Raw genomic sequence first — 25,041 nt, 5'->3', positions numbered from 1 at the left:
TAAATAATTGTTTAAAAAACAGCACACAATTAACAACATTTAAGGTCAAATGTTGTGGCAAAATACTCAGGCTTGACCTTTATTTCATTTTAATATGGACATTTTATGCCATAATTCCCAAAGCATCTTTCATAACTCTGATTGTTAAGAGAAGCTTTGTACATGTTAGATCATCTACATTAACCTACATAGCAAAAACAAAGAGGTCCCTCTGAAACGAAGGAACATCTTCAGCATACGGATGAAGATTACTGGAAGAGACTTGATCTTACTAAATTTAATCAACGTATCAGGCTTTCTGTGCTTATCAGCGGTATAGTTTAAAAAAAAAAAAAAAAAAAAAATATGTAAGGCATTTTGTATGTGAGTGTTAAAACCAATTTACATTTTTAAAAATGGTTTATAATCCAACATCTTTTTTTTTTCTAAAAAACTTTTGTCATCCTCTGAAAACAGGGCAGATAGTATAGTTTCTGTACATAAATATTCCCTATAAAACACAAACAAAAAAAAAAAAAAAAAAGAAAAAAGAACACTTTTTACAACGTTCATATATAAAAATAATCATCTCTTTTCTCGAACTCTGTCTTGGAGCCTCTCTACAAGCGTGAGCATACTGAAGAGAACATGAACATGCAGTGTGAATAAAACCAGCACGACGACACACTCTTAAAATCTTGGCATTCAAACGAGTTAATATAGAAAACAAAATCATTACAAACATTCACTAAAGAAGCTTAAAAACCTTCCTCTGCGTTCCATTGTTACAACCTTCTTGAAGTGTCTCTATATAAAAGTGCACGCACCTGCATGTCTACACAATAAAAACAGGTGCTGAAATGCAACTCTACACACACAGCATCTTTCTGTATCATTGTGCTCTCTGTAAACTGTTTGTGTGTGTTTGTGTAACATATAGGCCGACATACAGTACTCTTAATTTCTTTTTTTTTTGTAGTGCACAAGTATCAGCTATGCTGAAAGTCTATGAGGGGACTGGATCTCATGCCACAAGTGTCATGTGCAAGTTTTCCAATGTAAATGTAAGCATGCAGTGTGTGACCTGCTGTCCGTGTGTCTTAGTCGCTAACATCTAAACCCAGCCCAGGCATGTTAGCAGATGACAAATCTGCATCGTCTTCATTGCCGCTTTCCTCTGATTCATCCTCGCTGTGATTTCCCATCATGACTTGCTGCATGGCGAGAGTTGCTCCATCTGATGAAAGAGCCTGAAAGCCATCAACGTTCATCCCCACTGTAACCATACTACCTGCACAATCACAATGCATATATTCCACTGTCAAAAATCAGTCAATGAAAATCTGTAATATAAAACGGACTCTTTTTGGGCATGAGTATTGTAAAAGCACATTATTTTGAGGCAGTACCGTCTGGCATTGTGAGCTGCTGCTGGGTTCCAGATGAGGCGATGGAGTCAGACCAGAAGCGGTGTAGCGGGCGGCTCTGAGCGGTCTTCTTCTTGCTTTTGGCCATCTCTGAGTTGACATCCAGCATTGGCTGCAAAATCCGTCTCCGAGCATTAATAAACCTACAGGACAGACCCAGACAATATTTTGCATCACTCGCTATGCATGGAGGATATATCAGTGCATGGAAAGTTAATTACAATGAATAGTTTTGCAAGTTATTTTAGGTTTACATACTGTATTTCAATCATTTTTAAAGTGTGATGAACACAAAAGCTGATAAACCACTTTTTTATAGGTTTGTTTTGGAAATATGGTATAATGTTTAATTAATTGATTTTAAGTATTTTTCTTTACATTCTAAATTCAGATGTAGTTATTTGGGTTTACTGTCCACACTATCATTATTTTGCTTTGTTGATGCTACTTCTGTGCATGACATTGTAATTAAAAATGCCCAGCTAGGTAGTTGTTTCCCAGGTGCACTTGAAGGCAGGATGTCTGAATAATTTTAAGGAAACACATAAATGCACAGCATTTGAGAACTCACTGTAAACATTTTGTATTTAATACATCAGGAGATAAAAACATAGGACTAGAAACTTTAAAATAGGTCTGTCGCGTTATTTTGGTAAATCAAATAAACGGAAAAAATGAAAAACAAATGTTTTTGCACATGTAATAATGTGCCAATAACGACTGGAAAAGTATGAAAAAGTAAACCTTATAATTTTAAGATATTATTGAATACTTCTGTTGCAATACACAATAGATTTTATCGATTAAGTGGTTAATTTGTTGTTGATCCTGTGTAGACAAGTCAACCGGAGAGGCTGGAACAGAGTCACTGTCTACTCTGTGTTCTTGCTGGATTTACTCACCAGTTGTTGACCTGGAGTAAAGTCAGGTTTGTTTGAGTTGCAATTTGCTTTTTCTCTTCCTCGGTGGGATAAGGATGCTAAATAAGGAAGATGAACAGTGGAGTGTTTATAAATCTCTATCAGGTATAACAAAACCGCACAGAATGACTTTCAGTGGTTGTTGGCCTACTAACCGCTATGTGCTGGAAGAGCCAGGAGCGCATGACACTGGTAGCCTGTTTGGGGAGAACACCACGCTTGTTTTTAGGCGAGTTATCATCTCCCCCAAAGAAACTCAAGTCCTGATTGAGCTGAAGCTGGAGCTGCAGGAAGTAGGAGGAGTCACTGATCAGTGAGTCTGCTTGTGATCTGTGAGTAAATGTGTTTGTGTGTGCTCTGCTGGAGTGTCATGCAAACCTGTGAGTTCTGGAGGTGTATTGTTCCAGGTGAGAGGGCTTGTGTCACCACTTGTCCCTGCGGTGTGACTACTGTTACTGGCTGATACACTGCATTACCTGCACAGAAACATTTTTTTTTAAATCTGAGGAACCATCATTTCAACCAAATAGCCAATGATGCCAATTAGATTGAACGTACCTGCGACCATCTGTGATGGATTGACTGCTGTCACTGTAACATTGCCTTGCTGAAGTCCATGTGAGGGCGCCACAACACCCTGGGGGCTGAGGGCACTTGAGAAAGGGCTGGACAGCTGCAAAAGAATAAATAAATCACACAATAAGTACTTGTTGTGAGTGTTAGTGTCTAAAATAAGAGGAAAATGGCTTTTACCTGGTCATGGCCTGGAGAGTACGGGCTGCCTGGCTCTCCACTCAGTAGTGTCTCACTGTTCATCTTGGTCTTGAGGCAGGAAATGTAACGGCTGCAGAAGTCCTTGCACAGGTCGCTAACTTTCTCTAGCTCTAACAGATGAATCCGCAGCACCTGGATGGCCTTGACCATCTGAGAGCAGGGAAACAGTCAGTGTTTGAAGTTAAGATCAAAGCTATGAGGTATACACGGTAATATTAGCTAATTTGTCACCATCTGTCACATCTCTTACCAAGTTGTCGAGGTCTGGGTCTTCACTGAAGAAGGCTTTGCCATCTTTCTCCTGACTGCGTACAAAGTTTTCAATGTCAACATCAAAACTGGCAGACGTCACACAGTCAGAGCCCTGAGTGGACTGTTCACACTTCTCAAACAGCAGGGCCAAGAGAGGGAAGAGGGGATGTCTGTTGTGGAGAAGACACATGTGTAAGAGACAACACTGTTCAAGGCACTCCTTACAGCACACGTCTGAGAGCAAACTACACTACCCTTCAAAAGCAAGATTTTTAATGTGTTTTAAATAACTCTTTTGCTCATCAAGACTGTATTTATATGATCAAATACAGTACATACAGATCTATTATTACAATTTAAAATAAATGTTTTCTATTTAAAATTTGTTTTTAATTTAACTTATTCCTGTGATGCAAAGCTGAATTTTCGCCATCATTACTCCAGTGTCACATGATCCTTCAGGAATTATTCTAATATGTTGATTTGCTGCTTAAAGGGATACTCCATCCCAAAATGAAAATTTTGTCATTAATCACTTACCCCCATGTCGTTTCAAACCCTTAAAAGCTTTGTTTGTCTTTGGAACACAATTTAAGATATTTTGGATGAAAACTGGGAGGCTTGTGACTGTCCCAAAGACTGCCAAATAAATAACAGTGTCAAGGTCCAGGAAAGTATGAAAAGCATCGTCAAAATAGTCCATCTGCCATCAGTGATTCATCAGTGACCTTGACACTGTTATTTACTTGGCAGTCTATGGGACAATCACAAGCCTCCTGATTTTCATCCAAAATATCTTAAATTGTGTTCTGAAGACGAACTAAGCTTTTACGGTTTTGGAACGACATTGGGGTAAGTGATTAATGACAAAATTTTCATTTTGGGGTGGAGTAACCCTTTAAGAACATTTCTTATTATTATCAATGTTGCAAGCAGTTGCACTGCATGAATATATATATATAAAAAAAAAACAGCACTTATTTGAAATATAAATATTTTGTAACCTTATAAACGCCTTTTACGATCACTTTTGATCAGAATGTTTTGAACAAAATATTCCTTTCTTTGAAAACTTTTCAAGGGTAATGCATATTTATAAAATGTATTGTGTAAATTCGGACACTCATGTCACCTATATATACAGGCTTTGTAGACATCCATCTGTGTTTGTGGTTCAGTGGACACAGGGCTGCTGGAGCTTCCTGTGCTTCCATTGGCAAAGCCCTGTTCACTCTCTGACTGATCCATGACCTGCATCTAATCCAGGAGAAAACAGCCAAAAAGGGATTATTTTTCATATACTAGTTCTAACAATTTGCTTAACAGTGGTGTTTTAGCATTTGTAGCTCACTGACTTTACATCACGTCCAGATGTACACTTTACCAGTTATACAGGTCCTTCTCAAAAAATTAGCATATTGTGAAAAAGTTCATTATTTTCCATAATGTAATGATAAAATTAAACTTTCATATATTTTAGATTCATTGCACACCAACTGAAATATTTCAGGTCTTTTATTGTTTTAATACTGATGATTTTGGCATACAGCTCATGAAAACCCAAAATTCCTATCTCAAAAAATTAGCATATCATGAAAAGGTTCTCTAAACGAGCTATTAACCTAATCATCTGAATCAACTAATTAACTCTAAACACCTGCAAAAGATTCCTGAGGCTTTTAAAAAACTCTCAGCCTGGTTCATTACTCAAAACCGCAATCATGGGTAAGAGGTTAACCCAGAAGGCCATCATTGACACCCTCAAGCGAGAGGGTAAGACACAGAAAGAAATTTCTGAATGAATAGGCTGTTCCCAGAGTGCTGTATCAAGGCACCTCAGTGGGAAGTCTGTGGGAAGGAAAAAGTGTGGCAAAAAACGCTGCACAACGAGAAGAGGTGACCGGACCCTGAGGAAGATTGTGGAGAAGGACCGATTCCAGACCTTGGGGGACCTGCGGAAGCAGTGGACTGAGTCTGGAGTAGAAACATCCAGAGCCACCGTGCACAGGCGTCTGCTTTTGAACCAGAAACAGCGGCAGAAGCGCCTGACCTGGGCTACAGAGAAGCAGCACTGGACTGTTGCTCAGTGGTCCAAAGTACTTTTTTCGGATGAAAGCAAATTTTGCATGTCATTCGGAAATCAAGGTGCCAGAGTCTGGAGGAAGACTGGGGAGAAGGAAATGCCAAAATGCCTGAAGTCCAGTGTCAAGTGAATCTAAAATATATGAAAGTTTAATTTTTATCATTACATTATGGAAAATAATGAACTTTTTCACAATATGCTAATTTTTTGAGAAGGACCTGTACTTGTACTCACAAAGACTCATTAACAGCATAAAATGTTAACATTTCTATGACATTCTTTATATTTCTCTTAATTTTATGAGATTTGCCATTTTGTACTGTTTAAAACCCAAATTTAAGTGACACACACACACACACACATATATATATATATGAATATATATGAGAAATTAAAAACTAATTTTATTATAATTCTCTACATTTCTATTACATGAGATCTGTGCAACTTTTGTACAGTTTAAAACCCTGATTTGTTATTTTCTTACAAAATAAATAAATAAATGAAAATCCAATTAAATATGATCAACCAACTAAATTTTACAATGATCAACACTTTGAACAATTTTAATGACTAAGCCTGGTTAATTAAAGGCTGTTAATCTGTACTATACGAAGGCCTTAGAGCATTTCATCTTTTCAGTTTGTGACGAAGGACGACCCTTTTCAGGCCATTCAGGAGCGTCACTGCGCTCTGCGGCTCGCAGAAGCAGACAGCTTAAGTTTCTGTTTCGAAAAGTTTGGAAGTTGAAAGACTGTGCAGCTTTTTTATTTTATAGATAATATAAGATAGTGTTGCTGTACTTATTTACAAGTTCCTAGTATTGTGTGCGTGCAACTACCAGTAAGGTTTTATTAAATACCTGCTAGGCATGTAATAATTCTTTGATATTCATATAGAGAGTTTACATTTACTGATTTATGCCTGTATCTCTATTTCAGAACCACACACACTTTAAACCTTCATCTCAATAAAACACCTAAAGGAACATCTTGTCTGCATTCTAATCGATGCCCCCTGGTGGTCAAACCTTCTAAAGACCAGTCAAATAACACAGTCCTTACCAATCACCATAACACAGTTAAATTTTTATAATAGTTCTTTATTATGATTTATAATTTGTTATCCTATCTAGCAATAAAATATTCAAATTAAATTGCTTTTTAGGTTAAAAAGGGGGGGTTGCACTTGATGATAATTTGTGTAAAACAATAAAATGTTGAGATTAACTCAGTGTCTAAATTTGTACAATGTAAAATTATGAGAAATGGGGTAAATATGATGCATTTAAAACTAGTTCTGTATTTAAGTTAATAGTGTGTTAGATAATAGTGCATCAAACATATTTATTAATTCTCGGGGAGAAAAGAAAAAAAAAAGTAATGGGACACCAAAGTGTGCGGTTCTCATGTAAAGTACCAAACAGAAGAAGCCTGAAATTTGAATGTGTCACACCTACCTGCTGGTCTCCCTCTGGATATTTGTCTATGGACACAGACTGTGCAGCCATCATATTCAAAGTGGCCACTGCCAACCCTGGGACATTATATGGGCAGGCAGCAGGAAACGACCTAGAAGTGACCACATGACACCTTTTCAAAGGCTCTAGCCTCAAACAACATTATGGGAGTTACTGAAAACTATTAATTTTCTTACTCAAAATATGCAGCTAATCAAAGGGGGAATGCACGGAGTAATCTTGCAAAGGGAAGCCTGAATGTATTGCTATGCAAATCCAATGTTATATACTGCAGAGCGCCATTCCCATGCTTTACACACACCCACTGGCACATCAATACTTGAATATTTATATCACGTCTTGCGACACATGCTATTTATTTCCCAACGAAATACAAGCTTACTTCACATATAGGCAAGGACGAGTAAGTCAATCTGTCAGAATGCATTTGATAATTTCGTTTACAAACAAAAATCAAGTCTAGCTAGAGCGTTGTTGGTGTGAAAAAGAAACGTGAAGCACTGAATTGAGACGTCAGCTGTTCGTCAAGGCGTTGATTGTGACTATACTTTGAAGAAGGAGAGAACACTCGTCGGTGTAGCCTAGATGCTCTCGTTATCTGGACTGGGAAGTAAATGTAGCAGCGGGTGCTAAAGCAGGAAACGCCATGTTCCTCTGTAACAAGCGGGCAGAGCTGTTAGCTAGCGCATTATTAGCTGCTAGCACAGTCGCTACAGCGGCTCACACACAGCACTAATTCTTCACTTTTACTGCACATGAGCGCTGTCCTCGATGTGAAGACAATTTATAGCACGTTAACGTGCGATTTGAATTACGTTAGTTTAAAAACCAACTCTAAATCGGATGATTTAGCCCTGAGACCGCCGCCTAGCGCTCCTCTGGCCTGACTGAGAGAGGGAGACTAAACCCGGGCCTTCACTCAGCGATAGCCCTTGCTAGAATGAAACCTCATGTCCCTCAAAAAGCCGACATTTTTTTTTTTTATCTCCATCTAGAAATTTTTAGGATAAGATTGGCTCGACTGTGCCATGCAACACCCGTGAGCCCCTAACAGCGTATGCGCTCTTTCACTGAGCCCCGGGCATTTTCGTGTGTTGCTCGGATTGTTTGATTGATAGGGAGCGGAAAAAGACGAGTTTGAGTGACAGCTTACCTGGGTGCCAATCTTCGTCACACTGACAAGCGGCTGCAGCAATGGGGATCCGCATTTGTCGCGCTACGTCATCACGCACGGGGACGCAGGGCACTCAGCTCATGAATATTCAAGCAGGGGGGAGGAGAAGTGACGTGAGTCCTCTGCGAATATTTTAAACACTCCCCGTTATGGGAGTAACAGGATCGGGACAGTTAGTTTTAAAAATCTGTGCCATTTAAGTGCAATTTATTTGTTTGATGTTCTGCCCAAAAATGTTTATTTCAGGTTTGTCTACATTTTAAATAACTCTCTGCATTCATGAGTTCATTTTAAAGGATCTTGCAGTGGGCAAATCATTTTTTAAAAGTACAGAAATGCCTTTTTTTTTCGAATTGCAAGGAAAAAGTCGGACCCATATACTTATTAACATGTGTCAGAATTGCAAAATACATAAAATGTCACATTTATCCTTATATTTTCAATTATGTTGTGGAAACAAAGATTCTAAGAACAAATATGAATTGCAAGAAGATATTAAAATCATAGTATTTTTGCTTAGAATTTCAAGAAATACAATATGAATTCTGAGATAAAAAAAACCACAATCACCTTTTTCAAATGTTTTAATTCTGCGGCAGAAACTAATAATTAATATGAGGCAGAAATTAGTCATAAAACATTAGAAATGAGCTCATTTTGAACCTTTTAGTCTCACCTTTTAATTAATTCAGGAAATACAGCATTTCAGCCATTTTCCACTTCAAAGTTAGAAGCACACTACCCTCCTTTATGCAATAAACAGTGTAACGAATTCAAAGCAAGCATAGCCTCGTTAGAATAAAGTATAAATTGAGATTCAAATACTGTAGAAGAAAACAGCAACAAAATAATTCTGGAACCACTCTGATTATGTTAAATCATTTTAATTCCATAATTATAGAATTATAGCATAAATCTTGAGATTTGCCAGTAAATCATCTGAGAACAATGAACATGTGGAAGAAGCAGGGTTGTGGAGAAAGGCAGCAATAGCACAGGCTCAGCGTCTGCCTGCGGAAGGCTGGGGCAGACGGTATTTAGACAGCTCTACATCCATATCAGAGAAGGTGAACATGTTGTATTGGTGGTGCTGCAGGTTCTTGTACGTGGTGTTGTCAAAGGGCTCCGGCTCAGGCTCCGGCTCCGGGGCTTTCTCTGGGGCTTTTTCTGAGGAAATCAATAATGTAAGAGATTAAATGTAAGACATGTGGAACTGGGAAAAAAAAAAACACCACACAAAATGCAACTGACAGCAACAGAAAGTTGTTTAAGGAAAAAAGCCCATACAATGAGTACTGTGCCCAAGGAACAAGTAACTGAACATTTCTTTTAGACTGGAAGAAAAGCCTGAATAAAAAATATTTGTGCAAGGACAAACCAAAGTAAAAATTAAACTACAAGGTGAAGTGATCATAGAAGGAAGCACATTTAAGAGAGCCGAGGAAGAGTCTTCCTGTTAATTCCTTACTCTTCAAAAGGGTTTCTGATTTGAATCTTCACACTTTCATGGCATTACAATAATCACTTTCAATCCACAGGTGGTCCTTTACACAAAAAGGTGTGAGGGGCCTCCAAGCTTTTTACCTAGACTGCAGACGTCTGACAGTTTCTCTCACAATAACCTTAATTACTCTGTAATTTTCCGTTTCACCTACTACACCTCCAGTCAATCAAACCTTTAAGTAAACCAGATGCTTATAAACACACGATCTTTCCACATTACTCTATTATTTTGCTCGGTTTTACTATAAATGTTATAAAACAACATTATAACACCCACAGGTTACAGCCTAAGTGCACAAACCATCAAACACCCCACATTCATGAATCTCGACATAACACACTTATTTGTTATTACAGAACAAAACATTAAAACTATACAAGATTAAAAAGGGAGGGTTTTGACTGATGGTGTCAGTAAGTAACCTCATTATATATGATCTCAATCGCTTAAAAACATCAATATGGGATGCTGAAACAGGAACATGAATGGATTAACTTTAGTCTTCACATGGAGAAATATTACCATTAATGTAACAGGATCAAACAAACAATATTTCACAATTTAAGAAAATATGTACATCTAGCATAAAATATAAATAAGGCATGGGAGTGGAGATGCTCATACAGGGGCAGAAAGTGTGAAAGGAACAGAAGAGTGAGAACAGTGCTTTACATTGTCCATTAAGAAAAAAAAAAGAAACCACAAAAGCTAGCAGGCTACTAACTGGAAGGGTGAAAAAAAAAATCTGAAGAAAATCACTTAAATGTAAAGTTGGCTTTATCCGATGTGTCCAGTGGTGTGGAAGAAACCCACTTAATAGCACTCGAAACACAGCAGGGTGGTCTTCAGTATGAATGCAGTCAATGACACCATCATGTATTACTTTTCTGAATGCTTAGTTGCACAATGCTTTTATTACTTATTCCAATATCCAAAACTCAGCTCCCATAGAGAAAACACACACTCATCCCCCAGTCGCTCTGCACCAGTGGACAGAAACATACAGAAACATTTTAAGTAACTGTTTCTTGCAATAAATAAATAAGGTGTTGACCATGACAATTATGAGACAAGTTGCTTTTAGTTTGTTGGTTTTTATGGAAAGAAAATAGGTAACATTTTATTTAAGGTGTCCTTGTTACAGATGTTACATACTTACTATTATAATAACAATTAAGTATGTAGAATTACATGCATGCAACCCCAAGACAAACCCTAATCCTAACTATATAGTAAATACATGTAGTTAATTAATATTACTCGGTGCTTTGATGTATAATTACAGTATAACAAGGACACCTTAAAACAGTGTAACCAAGAAATGTAATGAACCACAACTATTCTACCCCACCAATGTGCTTAAAATGCATTCATACATACAGCAATTTTATCACTGGAGTGGGAATAGTATTGGTTTAAGTAGACGTTCATACAGTGAAGAGTCATAGCTTTTGAAAATCTGTTAAAATGCATCATAAATAATCATCCATCATGATGATGATATGCATGAATGAATCTCACACAGGAGAGACTACACAAAACTAGTTACTGTGATTTGCCTTTGTGGAGCAGCACTGCATCACTTCTCATTTGCATGAAGATTATTAACTTTTTTTATCTTTATTTATTTTATTTAGCTAGGGCAGTTGAAAGTGGCAGGAAACAACTGGATAGGAGAAAGGGGAATATGACTAATCCAGGACTCTAAACCGACCGTCCCTGCTGCTCATGTTATCAGAAATGAAAATTACTCTAATTACTTACAGTTACTTTCTTGCTTTATATTGCTTTATGTGTGAACACCTTGAAATGCACAGGAGGGGGAGCACTATTAAAGTGACTATAATATATACAGTACTATTGTTAATATCACTCTCTACAGAACTATTTTGAAATTAGTTGTATGGTTAATTATATTATTATACTACAATACAGACAGAAGAGTAGTGAGTAATGAATAGAATTAATAGAAGCCATTTTAAACCTCAACCCAAACATCCAGGTAGAATTAATGAATAAGTCATGCAAAGTCATGCAAATGAATGAAAATGCATTAGTTAATGAAAGAACTAAATAAGGAGAGCAAATGTAATGCAAATGCATAACGAAGATTAAAAGTTGCAAAGCCTTTGTGCAAAAGCAATCCCACTAAAAAGATTTTAGTGTTGAATAAATGGTTAGAGAAATGTGTTTCTGTGATGTGACGGATCCAGAGAAAGAAACTGAGTAAGGATGTGCGGTGTACCCTCAGGTGTCTCCACAACGTTGGTCTCAGCCCGAGCCTCCACAGCATCAGCGGCCACAGGAGCAGGGTCTACCAGCTCTTCTGAAGGGGCTGCTGGCGTTCCCGCCTCAGCTTTGGGTTCAGGTTTAGCTGCAGCATCTCCAGAAGCCTCAGAAGCTACTCCAGGACTAGCTTCCACTGCAGTTTTTACTACTTCTTCAGGAGTGGCTTCTGTAGGGACTTCTGGGACAACTTCTGCAGCAACTTTGACAGCATCTTCAGCTTTGATTTCTGGTTCCTTTTCAACAACAATCTCCTCCACCGGAGCCATTTTAACATCTATTGCGGTGTCCACTATCTTATCAGTAGTGTCAGCTTTAATGTATTCACTGGAGATTTCTGGAATCGATTCAGTTGTGGAGGAGGATACTATAGGAGCAGGATCAAGAAGGGTCTCATCTGATCCATCTGGTTTGGCACTTGGTGCAGGAACCTCTTCTGGTTTTGCTTTAGTCACAGTTTTTGAACTTTCTTGAGCTTCTCCAAATGAGGCAGATTCAGGCAACGCTTTCTTATCTACTTGTTTAGTAGTCGGACCAGGAGCTTTCTTCTCCTCTGCTGCTTTCTCTCCAGACTGTAGTGTTTCTGGTGTTTCAGTCTTTGGTTTTTCATCATCAGAATCAGAGTCTGAATCAGAATCACTGGAGGATGAGGATGAAGAAGAGCTACCGTCTTGATCTTTCTGTACTTCTGCCTCAACATCTGAGGCCTTACTTCCTTTGCTTTTTGTAGAGACTTCATTAGTAGGTGGGACTTCAGTGATCTTTGCCTCTTCAACAGCAACTTCAGCTGCTGCTGTATCAGCAGCTGGACCACCAGCTGTCGTCTCACTTGCAGCGGCTGTGGAAACAGCCTCAGTGGGTTCAGACTCATCTAAAGCTACATCTTTGGGAAGAAATCCTGTGGCAGACAGCTTAGAAGGGAAGGCAACTGTGGGCTTGTAGGCTAGAAGAGAGGCCCTCTCATCGGCTGAGGAAATGGTAAATGGGATAAAATATATGAGATTGCTTTTGTAGTTTATTACATTTGAGAAACCCTCCTGTTCAATGGAACTGTTAAACCCAGCAAACACCATAAGAAAACCTTGCACACCCTATCAAAGTCCCTTTAAGGCTTGTCAGTCCACTTAGAAACCTCCAAGGCTGTTATTTTCTATCTAGGCAAAAGGCATGCAGGCACAGCAGAACTTGAATGTGGAAAGAACAAAATCTTTTTGCTATAAACGTTCAAATGACCCATAAAGTCTTCAGCAAAACCAGGCTAAAAACTGCATTTTCAGTTTAGTCCAGCTAATGTGCAAGCACACTGTAGAGTAATCATTTAATTTAAAGACCACATAAAAATGTCAAAATTGTTGTTTTGTGCCTTTAAGTCCTTTTTGTAATTCTAGAGGCCACCTACACTACTGTTAAGAAGTTTAGTCTCGGTAAGATTTTTTGTGTAAAGAAATGTATAATTTCATTCAGATCAAAAGTGACAGTAAAGACATAATAATAGTAAAAAAGATACATACATACATACATATACATATATATATATAAATAACCTTTCTATTCATCAAATAATGCTGAAAAAAATTCAGCTTTGCCATCACAGAAAAAAATGTAAAGTTTATAATTGAAATTTAAATAATTATTTCACAATTTATTTAAATTAAAATTTTTGTATTTTTGATCAAATAAATGCAGCCTTGGTGAACATAAGAGATTTCTTTCAAAACCATAAGAAAAAATCTTACTGACCACAGTCTTTTTAATGATAGTAATGCATATACTAATGTACTACTAAAAGATAAAAAAACAACAACAAAAAAGATATTTTGCTAAATATTGCTAAGTTTTAAAATGTTAATTTTGTTAAAATGTTAACTGTGTTAATTCCAAGGAATATACCTATTCATCACCTTGCACTCAATGGCGTGTACAAATTATGCATGTCCAATACAATACTCTCTTAAATGACATGACGGAATAATAGCAAATCATGCTTTATAAGTGTGAAAGAAGAAAGAAGAAGAAGAAGAAAAAGCTTCAGTATGTCCAATACCATACAACATCATTAAAACCATTACTTTGCACAGTACTACAAACTGTTTGTGAAAATGTCACCTACAACAGTAAAAGCATTCAAGAATCCCTTGAACAAGAATAGTCATGCAGATATCTTTAAAGGAAATTTGTGCATGCTTTTAAAACCAATTAATATAACTGCATGAGCTTCCGTTGTATGTCCTCAACCATTTCAGCCAAAAGTAAATGATGCTTTAGAAAGCATGAGGTTGAAGGGATGGGATCTAGTGTGATCTAATCCGGAGTCTAAGGGCCTGTCCAAAATACCCACACTTGCGGTCTTGGCCACTTTACAGTGTGTGCATGTGACAGGAAGTGCATGCACAAGACTGTCCCAGGTCTGAAAAATGCCAAAAGCTCAGCGACCTTAATGCAGACTAAACCCACACTAACCCTAATACCGCTTCAGGCCAGCATTTGAGGCTAAGTGTATCCCAACATTCATCATGGAACTCATATGCCCCAAAATTGTGAGAAAAAGGAGAAACGCTTCATAGTTTTGTCAGTTAAATCAGGTATTAGATCAAATTTGGAAGAAAAAGAAAACACAGGAGATACACATCATGGAAGTATAGACTCATGTAAGCATGCAAGTGTGGGTTATTGACACAGGCCCGAAGGCTAAGATCACCTACAGAACCTCAAAGCACAAATATTAATTACACACATCATAGAATCATGCTGTAGACAGATTACGAGTGAGGCTTGAGTATAGTATGTGTGATCTTAACACAAACAGGACATTATGGACTTAAACTCGAGATGGGAGATGCATGGAAAGAAAAAAGCATGCTCTTACTCTTACTCTTACTTGAAGCCTTTGCCTTCTTTGCAGTTTTGGGTGGGACGTCCGTTTTAGTGCAGAGAGCTGCAACAAATGAGGTGTTAGGTGTACCCCAGCCCTCACGCAGGAGACCCTGTATGAACACAGAAAAACCTATTATTAATCCAGTGACATTTTTAAATGACTCTACAATTAGTTACTGACATGCCACTATTAAGGTTAAAACGGACAGAGCTTTAAGTCACGTTTTTACGTGTCTTCACCAAAATCTTATGCGAAAGTCTCTTTAAATGCATTTATAAAGGATCTCTAGACAATCTTTGTAGAAATACAGCGAAAATGAGTCGATTGTTACCTTCACAGATCCAAGTCGACCTAACCTGAGCAGGGACGTCGCCATCTTTGTTCTCCTCTTATTATTGTCCGGGTCGAAAATGAAACTCAATAGTTCCCTCAAAATGAAGCCTTTGTTTTATTTTTAAACAAGAAAGAACTTAATGCAAGTCTTCATAACTTTACAAAATAGTGTAATTTAATTTGATAAATGCAGAAGTGAAAAATGTCCATAGTAAAATCGTTTGCTGGATGCTTCTTACAGATTTAAAATGAACAAAATCGATTTTGATATTAAGTTCAAGTCACTTTTTATAATACAGTCATTGCATACCCCCTTAAAGGACACAATTTTGCGGCTTATATAGACAACATTCATTAGGCCCATCTAAATATCCATATAATACACAGAAAGGAGATAATGTTGTGCGGATCAGGGGCATGCTCCACACAGATTTTCTTTTCTTAAAATATATTTGTTTTAAATTCTCATTTGTAGTTACTTTGAGCCATTTTTAAAAAGATAGTTCTTATATGTCCAAAACTGTAATTTTTCGCGTGCACAGACACACAAATCTTGTTGAAACATTTCACATTTTAAACAAAAATCAATGCATATATTTGGTTAAAATCTCATGTTATAAAAGATAAAGTGCTGTGCAGGCTAATCCAAAACCTATGATGAAATATACCACTGCACACAATTTCAGATGCATTTTATTCACATTTCTAAAATTAAAACATCCAGACCAGACAGAAGATGCGTGGCTCAGTTTATTCTGCTCTTTTCCCAGATATTATACACTAACAAACACTATGAAAAGCAACAAGCATTTATTTCACAGCTAAGCTTATGCTCATTTTCAACATGTGCATTATACATAACACAGGTCGCTTTGTCCATCAGACATAATAATATTTGAAAAATATCTATTTAGTATTTAGAGTCTCACAAAATATTCACTTGTACAGATTAAAGTCATTTAATAGACTTCTTTCACAAATTTGCACTGGGGCACAGGAGAGGATCAGAAGTTTACTTGGAGGGCACTTCATCAAATTTAGGCTCTGTAAATACAAAAAGGGATAATGTTTGTCAAATGCACTGCAAAAAATTCAACTTTAGGACAAATGCATTGATACAAAAAACAAAACTGAAATGTCAGGCCTAAAACTTGTATTATTGATGTTTGGAGTATTGGAATTGACAATTTTGGATGTAAATAAATGTACACACCAGGGAATTTGAACTCAGGGAAGGAAGACAGATCACCACCACCGTACAACCGCTGCAGTTTAGTTATTTCCTCAGCAAGAGCCTTCTGATATTCAGGACCGGCATCAACTAGACCACCAGCGGCACTGAGAAAACATGAACAATAACTATCAATTTACTTTAAAAACAAAAGTAAGATCGCAAAGCAGCATCACTCTTCAGAGACGAGCAAGAGAGTATGATAGTAAAACACCACGCACCCGCTTTTTGTGGAGTATGCGCGAATTGAATCCAGGAAAAGTTTCTGAATGGGGTCCAATCCAGCTGACAATCACAGGAAACACAACAATTAACAAGCGTTAATACAATCTCTAAGAAACAGACATGTATATGGATGCCAGAATCCTTGAAATCTTGTACAGTAAAGAAGAAATCAGTCGTCTTTAACCCTCATGCATGAGAAGAGTGCCTGGTGTGGAGACTAGATCTAGTGAACTAAAGAGAACCGAGTCAAGGAGCAGGTCAGGCGGTGAGTAACTAGGACAGAGGTTGCATCTACACTGAAATGAAACGGAAGCATTTCATCTCATAAGAGTGATTGTGTAATAATCATAAACAAATGCCCATCAAACAACTCATGATTATTGATTCAAGTAGTTGTCATACATTCTTAATTTTGCATCCTGTAATAAACTGTTGCTTCCATTCCACATACAGCAAACAGTGCAATCTCAATCTCAAACTATGCACCATACACCATATTGGGAAAGTGGGTAAGGGGCATTTCATATTTAACTCTGACATCTAAACCACAGTACACAGGAAAAGATAAGAGGATAATTAACCAATCACTGATATCATGCGACCCCCTGGGAAGAAAAGTGAGACACTGACAAAGAAAGTGCATTTGGGTGAGGAAAGAGCAACAGGAAAGAAAGGTAAGGTCAAAGTACATTTACATGTTACCATACTCAGAAACAAACTAGTCCAAACATAGCAGTGCATCACCTGTGATGAGATCTTAAACCTAAGATTTTACCTAACTGTGACTTTAACAGGAAAGAAAACCCAACATTTGTTTTGACAAAGTGACAATTTCTAATAAAGCACAACAAATGAAGTGTTATCTTTACAGATGGTGGTGTTGGGATGGGGCATAAATGAGAAAACAATTGTAATAATAATAATTTGTATATAATAGGGCAGTCAATTATATCAATTAACTTAATAAATTTACAAAAAAGTGGCTTTTAAGACAATATACATTACAACAAAATTTTGCTTATATTCAACAGTAATCTATTTTTTCTGTTTGCCTGTTGTAGACTTAAGGTACATTTATACAGGACCATAAGTGCTGTTTTTTTAATTGTCAGTCTTTGTAAATATACTAAAACGGACACGTCTTGTGTTGAAGCTCGCTGTTTTTTAGCGCCTTGCGCAATGAGCATTTCAAGTTCTTCAACTCAGTTAAATGTGTTATTCCAAAAGCTTTTACAAATTAAATAAACCAAACTGACATTAAATTGATGGGCAGTAAATTGGCACTTCAATTTGGGTAAATGTGAAGTTTCACATTTTTAACAGTGAACTATTTTCACAAAATTTCACATTATAGTCAACATGTTATTTGCCATTTCTTTGTAATTATTTGTGCAACTGTTTCAAACTAAAGCCTATACCAAGTTCCTTTTTAGTGTACTAAATTCATGATAAATTGATAGCCCTAGTAAATACAATTACTCTCTGAGGAGTGAGGTCATAAATACAAGGACTGAACAAAGACAAAAGATTTCAATGAAAGAAGCAAAGTAAGACAGGAGCAGGATACAAGAGGTCAAATACATGGAATAATGAACAACTCCAAGAACAGAAAACAGTGGAAAAAAAAGAGACCAGTGTAAAAAAGCTGATAAAATAATAAAAAATAAGCTGCAAAAATGAAAAATATAACTGAAAGGTAGCAGTCAGTGAAATTATGCAGTGAAAAACATGCATTGCATAACATGACGACTCAAAAAATTACAAACAAACATATATAATGCAGACATGCGCAAAGACGGATGACGGATAGGGAGACTGGCTATATTCATGGACTGAAAACCAGGGCACAGACTTAAAATACACCATCATAAAGAAAAATGGTGTGCCATCTCTGCCCCAGCTTAGAAAATGAATATAGCCTTGATTGAGCAACTTGAGTTTCTGTTGTGATGTTGTAGAGAAACAATTAGGGGTTTCACGGTTTCTAAAGATAGTGTTCTGTTGTCACCGTTTTGGTACAATTTAGTAAATATTATTTTTTACATTTCCAATTAATTGTGACCTTAATACTCTATTAAACACCATGAAGGTGTAATTATCCAATATTAGCCCTAATTAATCAAATGCATAGTGTGACGAGTCTCCTGCTATCCTGCTACGGCCGGCCAGTGGGTATAGCTAGGAGACCCATTAGCCAGAACTCATGTCACCAGTTCCTTCCTTCCTCTATAAATCTCTATAAAAGAAAGTACCGGCTTTGGTCCAACTGAGCTGGTTTTTAGTCACGATGTACCTTTGTCCCTTTGGCTGTTTTGGCAGCTGATTTGGAAAATTCGCACCCCCCTAAGAATGTCTTGACATATGTTAATGATTTCTGTCCGAAAATTTTGTGAAGTCTGTCAATTGGCAAAAGCATGTTTTAGTAAAGCACAGGAACAAATGAAATGTCTTTTTGACCTTCGTACAGAGAGACGTTCTTTCCAAGCGAGTGACCAGGTACAGGCATTACGATGCCTGATTCCCTTCCGTTGCCGCGGATCGAAGACTGTGTTGATCAGGTAGAAAATTCCAGATTTGTGAGTTCGATCTACTAAAGGGATACTGGCAGGTCCATTTGACGTACAGGGCACAAGAGATTTGGGCGTTTGTTACATCTTCAGGATTATTTTGGTAACGAGTTTCCGGGTTGCGAAACGCAACTGCAACCTTTTAATGTTTAATGAATAGGGTTATATCTGGCCTACTGGGTTGCACAGTACTTTTACATGATATCATTGTTTTCAGTCATACTTGGGAGGAACACTTCCTTCATATTCAAATACTTTTTCATAGTTTTTTTAAAACCAATTTGACAGTAAATTTATTAAAATGTGAGTTTGCAAAAGCTACGGTTATCTTGGAAAGGTGGCTGGTCAACGTAAAGTGCCATCCGCACCAAGGTGGAAGCTATAGATAAGTATCCTATGCCCATTACCAAAAAAATAGTTGATGCGATTTTTGGGCATGGATGGATTTTATCATTGTTTTTGTAGAATTTTTTCTACTGTTGCAATGCCCCTTTCTAATTTGTAGTGGGGAGGAGTGTTTTTGTTAGTCTTCTGTTTGTCAGCAGGTATTTGAGAAAATAAAAATGCTGCTTACGGAGGCACCTGTATTTTCCGCCCCAAAGTTTGACCACCCTTTTCAATTTCATATGGATGCCAGTAATGTGGTGCTGGTACGGTCTTGTTGCAGAGATCTGAAGATGGCATTAATCGTCCAGTGGGGTTCTTCTCTAGGATGTTCGATTCTTTTCAGCTTAATTATTCAGTAATAGAGAAGGAGGCACTGATTCTGATTTGGGCCCTGCAACACTTTGAGGTCTACGTAGGGTCATCGGAGCGACCTTTAGTGGTCTACACTGACCATAATCCTTTCGTTTTTTTGCACTCCCAACAAAAACAACTGAGGTAACCAAAGGAACAACATATTCACAGTAACACAAAGTTTTATAGAGGAAGGATACTAGCAGGATAGCAGAAGACCCGTCACAATACTGAACTATTGTTGTTTTTATAAACCGTTTCACCCCTAAATGCATTTGCATGTATGCTATGAACTAACACATGGCAATGCAATGCAATGAAAAAAGCTAATGACATACTGTAATAAATGAAAGTGTATAAATAAAAGGGTAAAATGCATTGTGATGATATCTTTACCATTAGCATTACAAATTTGTATATTAAACCTGTAACCAAAATTGAGAAAAAAAATTGCTTTCAAAATCCCAGTATCTGAAAGGGGGTTATAGGGGATATGATGTGTACCCTCAGGCGTCTCCACAACTTCTGCTGGAACTTCAGTAGCGTCTGAGATCACAGGGGCAGGATCTATCAGCTCTTCAGCAGGAGCTGCCTCTGCAACCACCTCAACAGGGCTAGATTCTCCAGCTACCTCAGCAACAGCCTCTACAACTGGGGAAGCTTCCGCCACAACTTCTGCAACTACTTCACTGACAGCTTCTACAACCTCAGCAACTGCTTCCTGGAGAGGGGCATCTTCTGTAGGTGCATCTTCAGAGGCTGGTGCAGCAGGGGCTTCAGGAGCTGCAGCTTCCACTGCAGGGGATGCAGTTTCAGGAATGGTTTCTGGAGGGCAAACTGTGGCCTCAGGTGTAGGCTCAATGGCTTCAGCTACAGGGGCAGCGGCTTCAGCTGCAGGGGTGGCTTCAACTTCAGGTGTGGCTTCAACTTCAGGGGCAGCGGCTTCAGCTACAGGTGTGGCTTCAACTACAGGGGCAGCAGCTTCAGCTACAGGAGTGGCTTCAACTACAGGGGCAGCGGCTTCAGCTGCAGGGGTTGCTTTAACTTCAGGTGTGGCTTCAACTACAGGGGCAGCGGATTCAGCTACAGGAGTGGCCAAAACTACAGGGGCAGCGGCTTCAGCTGCAGGGGTTGCTTTAACTTCAGGTGTGGCTTCAACTACAGGGGCAGCGGATTCAGCTACAGGAGTGGCTTCAACTACAGGAGTGTCTTCAACTACAGAGGCAGCGGCTTCAACTACAGGAGTGTCTTCAACTACAGGGGCAGCGGCTTCAGCTACAGGAGTGGCTTCAACTACAGGGGCAGCGGCTTCAGCTACAGGAGTGTCTTCAACTACAGGGGCAGCGGCTTCAGCTACAGGAGTGGCTTCAGCTACAGGGGCAGCGGCTTCAGCTACAGGGGCAGCGGCTTCAGCTACAGGGGCAGCGGCTTCAGCTACAGGGGCAGCGGCTTCAACCACAGGGGCAGTGGCTTCAGCTACAGGGGCAGCAGCTTCAGCTACAGGGGCAGCGGCTTCAGCTACAGGGGCAGCGGCTTCAGCTACAGGGGCAGCGGCTTCAACCACAGGGGCAGTGGCTTCAGCTACAGGGGCAGCGGCTTCAGCTACAGGAGTGGCTTCAACTACAGGGGCAGCGGCTTCAGCTACAGGAATGGCTTCAAATGTGGGGGCAATGGCTTCAGCTCTGGGAGCAGTTGCTTCGGCTGAAGGCGCTGTGGCAGTTACAACTGGTTCAGGTGCAGCAACAGAAGCAGCTTCTGTAGAGGCAGCAGCAACCGAAGCTGAAACCTCCTTCTTGGGGAATTCCACATATGATTTGTGCTGGACAAGTTTTTCTATATCGAAGTAAGTTTTTGGTGCTGCTTTTTCTAGGATGGATGGGGAAGGAGGGCAAAAATAGAAATATAAAAATTTGCTTCATCATGTGCATTATCAGGCTAAATGGACACCGCAAAACTCATACAGCAAAATAACTTACCCCATTTCTTCAACAATTAGATGAGCATCCACTGAGGTGGTGCACCTTTGAACACGTTATAACCTGACTCGTGCACGTCAAATTTGAACTATGGCTAATTGAAAATGCAATCTAACAGGAAAAGTAACCTAAACATTTCACATTCAGTAAACCCCATTGTAAAATACAAGTTAAAATGCAAAAGACTATTCCATTATAATTATTCCAAAATTCTAGAGTTATTGAAGCTAAAAGGCTATATATTCTCATATTACCATTATTTTAAAGTAGCACCAAGTAACTGTTCTGAATCAGATGACACAACCATTCACACTATATATTTGAATTTGTGGTCAAACATTATCAAACTGTGGTACCAGCACACAATCATCATGATTACTATTAATATTGATAATAAATATGATTATTACAATTATTTACAATTAGTTATTTCTAAGAGGCATTTTCATATTTATGTAGCAATGTTCAGCACAAAACATGTTTTGATTAGCTTTTATTTTCAACAAGAAGTCACTTGTTGGATTATTGGCTTCACCAGATTCTCTTTGATGAACAGAGGGAGTGGCTTCATGAACGCATTCATGCAGAGCATTCTTTAACTCCAAATGTCAAGGTGGCATATATGAGCAGTTAGGACATCCACATATAGCACTAAGCATATCTTCCAGTACAACACCACATGCCAAGCCCTTTCTTAAGCCCTCTGCCACCTCTAACCTCAGAGGAACATTGTACAGCAACAATTATGAATAACAGGTCATTAGGTTATCTTTAAGAACTCCATGCGACTAGTTTTACTTGTTTAAAAATGCCCACAGAGAGAGAAAAAAAAAAAAAACAAGATTTAAATTTATATTATAATCAACTTACCATCTTTGTGTCTTAATAAAAAATATAGATCTGGGCCTGTTGGTTTCAGGTAATATAACATTTATTTCTTAAAATTACATTTTTATTTTAACCACAAAGCTCACATACTCAACAAACTGACTGTTTCATAGTTTCATAGTTTCATAGACCTATGCAAATTTCTACTTCAAAACCACTGTCAAACCCTTTTATTGTCTGATGTCAGTTCAAGCTTTTATAAATCGAATAATTCATGCACTAAACAAGTACTGCTTGTGCTTAAAAGATGCTGGCACCACAAATCGATCTGTTATTGATTTTAGGAGATTCTAGACCATCTTTACCTTTTGCATATACAGCCATTGCCAAAAAGTCTGCAAATACATTGTGCTGACAGTGTAAACTGTAACAAAATGGAAAAAAACGCATTTGATTCCGGAATACATCCTAAACTTGATAGAAACATTTGAAATTTCTTAAACATTAAAAAAAAAAAAAAAAAAAAAAAGCAAAAATAAAGATTTTAAACATGCGATTTTTGGTGCATTTAATTCATCATAATAGCAGGCTTTGCATTTGGGGCCTGATCACCCTGTTAGAGTTGCATCAGGTGACTGTATGTGTGATTTTGTGAGTAGGTGAGTGCAAATAAATTTGAATGTAAAGTTTATTTATTGTAGCAGTTTGTTTAAATTAGAAAAATGTGCAGAAGTAAAATATGACAGTCTTAATATTATGTCAACAAAGAGTTTGAACACTTTTGGCAATGACTTTGGTATGGATATTTTTCTTTGCATGGTATTACTCCAACATTACACAGTAAGAGACAGGCACAAAACACACTCCAGCAGGTTCAGAAACAACAGCTGAGGTCAGAGGATATGTCCCCTGAACCACACAAACCTCAGTTTTCCCATGTATGGTGTCAAGATCTGAACCACACAGAGTCTTCCTCCCCGAAAATGAATGGCACATGACATATACAAAATTATCATGACCTAAATTAAAGAAAGATTTACCTTTGTTGGACTTTTTGGACTTCTTGCTGTCCCCAGATTTGGAGCTGAAAGCTACAGCAGGAGCTCTTCTGATAGAGCTCAAGCCCTCCGTCTGCAGACACTAACAACAAGAGACACACAAAAACAACATAGACTTCAAAGAAACACAGCAAATCCCTATGAACAATCACAACCACCTTTATGCAGTTCTATTTATACTACTGTACATTGTTTGCTGTGGTCTCAAAGAAATGTACCAGCAAAAAGTACACAATGTTCTCACGGAAAGTCTGCCAGATGAACAACACTTTCAGTTTTTCCAAATGGACATTTAAACAAAATATGTTAGGAACACTAAATAAAAACGAAAATATAGGGGGAAAGCACATAAAAAAATAAATTAATTAAAAAAACCATTAAACAATTATTTGAAACTCAGACATTTTACACTATTTTAGATCCAGGGTTCTGATGCATAAAATGTGATCCACGCTGAGTAAATGCACTTTTTAATACCAGGAATGTTTTCATGAAAATAATGTCGTGCATGTAAATACAGCACAAAGAAGGTATTCATGCGTCGGGTCTGAGTGGATTAAATGCTTCAGTGCTTTAACATTCGAGCAGCATCAGCTTGTGTTCACAAGAGGACTCTGACTACGCAGTTTCACACGTTTAAATAATACGAATATGTAAATGCATGCATATTTCATAACAAACGTGGGGAAAAAAAAACAGTGGATTACCCTTAGAGATCCGAGCCGTCCTACCCTGAGCAAAGAGGCTGCCATCTTTACTGCAGAAAGCCTATGATGAAAAACAGCTGCATAAATCAGTGTCGACAACGTGCGATTGTAAATATTTAGCATCGTCAATTTAAAGCTCTTGCAACTACTGTTTATAAAAACAATAAATAAAATAAAAAAATCAGATTTGTTACTCAGAATTTGCTCGAAATCTGATCTGTTCGGTATTTTTATATCTAGCAGATTGCAAAGATCTAGAAAATGCAATAGCTAACATTGACAGTGCTCAGTGTTTGTTATGCACATCATTTACATTAAAATAAAATAAATTCAAATTACCTAGATGAGATGTTTTGTGTGTTTTGTGCAGGTCAATGTGCCACTGAATCCTAAAGATACCTGACTGTGACAAATCTTTAAATCAAAGCTCCAGTTTGATAAATCATTCACGGCCGACAGATAATAAACTCAAGAAAGATCTCAGCGCAGTAAAAAGAAGTGCAGCACTGAAGCGCAGCACACTACAGAAGCGCCCTTGCATAACGAACACGCCCCCTCCACAACCACACCAATAACATGATTGTAATCATGTCCTGTACAAACGACGTGATGTTTTTTTCACCT

General features: G+C 38.0%; 3 protein-coding genes across 5 annotated transcripts; all 3 read right to left on the bottom strand.

Annotated features, from left to right (window-relative positions):
- Positions 1–34: 34 nt before the first annotated feature.
- Positions 35–8,196, bottom strand: LOC109094173 (homeobox protein PKNOX1-like). The gene is made up of 11 exons (XM_042730844.1): positions 8,069–8,196; positions 6,895–7,006; positions 4,485–4,609; positions 3,351–3,522; positions 3,080–3,250; positions 2,885–2,999; positions 2,705–2,802; positions 2,482–2,610; positions 2,309–2,385; positions 1,389–1,549; positions 35–1,270 (listed from the first exon to the last, which is right to left on the bottom strand). The coding sequence occupies exons 2-11, from the start codon at positions 6,946–6,948 to the stop codon at positions 1,080–1,082; spliced, it is 1,293 nt and encodes a 430-aa protein (XP_042586778.1). The 5' UTR covers positions 6,949–7,006; positions 8,069–8,196; the 3' UTR covers positions 35–1,079.
- A 459-nt stretch (positions 8,197–8,655) lies between these two features.
- On the bottom strand, positions 8,656–15,236 carry LOC109094177 (fibrous sheath CABYR-binding protein). 3 transcript variants are annotated; one of them, XM_019107848.2, is made up of 4 exons: positions 15,086–15,236; positions 14,746–14,863; positions 11,839–12,846; positions 8,656–9,256 (listed from the first exon to the last, which is right to left on the bottom strand). In XM_019107848.2, the coding sequence occupies exons 1-4, from the start codon at positions 15,128–15,130 to the stop codon at positions 9,090–9,092; spliced, it is 1,338 nt and encodes a 445-aa protein (XP_018963393.2). In that variant the 5' UTR covers positions 15,131–15,236; the 3' UTR covers positions 8,656–9,089. The 3 variants fall into 3 exon arrangements, with proteins under 3 accessions (XP_018963393.2, XP_042586776.1, XP_042586777.1); XM_042730842.1 differs by having other exon boundaries at positions 14,752–14,863; XM_042730843.1 differs by having other exon boundaries at positions 14,758–14,863.
- Positions 15,237–15,819: 583 nt separating this feature from the next.
- Positions 15,820–25,021, bottom strand: LOC109094178 (fibrous sheath CABYR-binding protein-like). The gene is made up of 7 exons (XM_042730837.1): positions 24,757–25,021; positions 24,418–24,478; positions 23,693–23,792; positions 20,353–21,714; positions 16,540–16,603; positions 16,301–16,425; positions 15,820–16,131 (listed from the first exon to the last, which is right to left on the bottom strand). The coding sequence occupies exons 2-7, from the start codon at positions 24,460–24,462 to the stop codon at positions 16,100–16,102; spliced, it is 1,728 nt and encodes a 575-aa protein (XP_042586771.1). The 5' UTR covers positions 24,463–24,478; positions 24,757–25,021; the 3' UTR covers positions 15,820–16,099.
- Positions 25,022–25,041: the final 20 nt, after the last annotated feature.

This window comes from Cyprinus carpio, chromosome B9 (assembly GCF_018340385.1).
Source record: "Cyprinus carpio isolate SPL01 chromosome B9, ASM1834038v1, whole genome shotgun sequence".
Classification (NCBI taxonomy): Eukaryota; Metazoa; Chordata; class Actinopteri; order Cypriniformes; family Cyprinidae; genus Cyprinus; species Cyprinus carpio.
Note: the sequence above shows the minus strand (reverse complement) of the source record. Positions and strands in the feature narration are given on the sequence as shown.

Bases quoted from the DNA above. Each gene is read 5' to 3' on its own strand.
- LOC109094173 (XM_042730844.1), bottom strand. From the start codon at position 6,948: ATGATGGCTGCACAGTCTGTGTCCATAGACAAATATCCAGAGGGAGAC. The intron at 3,251-3,350 runs GTAAGAGATGTG...CCCTGCTCTCAG, and splicing joins ACCCAGACCTCGACAACTTG to ATGGTCAAGGCCATCCAGGT. The intron at 2,611-2,704 runs GTTTGCATGACA...TACTTCCTGCAG, and splicing joins TACACCTCCAGAACTCACAG to CTCCAGCTTCAGCTCAATCA.
- LOC109094177 (XM_019107848.2), bottom strand. From the start codon at position 15,130: ATGGCGACGTCCCTGCTCAGGTTAGGTCGACTTGGATCTGTGAAG. The intron at 12,847-14,745 runs GTAAGAGCATGC...CCATTTCCTCAG, and splicing joins GGCTTCAAGTAAGAGTAAGA to CCGATGAGAGGGCCTCTCTT. The intron at 9,257-11,838 runs GTACACCGCACA...TGATTTCCTCAG, and splicing joins CGTTGTGGAGACACCTGAGG to AAAAAGCCCCAGAGAAAGCC.
- LOC109094178 (XM_042730837.1), bottom strand. From the start codon at position 24,462: ATGGCAGCCTCTTTGCTCAGGGTAGGACGGCTCGGATCTCTAAGG. The intron at 21,715-23,692 runs GTAAATCTTTCT...CATCCATCCTAG, and splicing joins GTCCAAAAAGTCCAACAAAG to AAAAAGCAGCACCAAAAACT. The intron at 16,604-20,352 runs GTACACATCATA...TGTGATTGTCAG, and splicing joins AGTTGTGGAGACGCCTGAGG to CTGGATTGGACCCCATTCAG.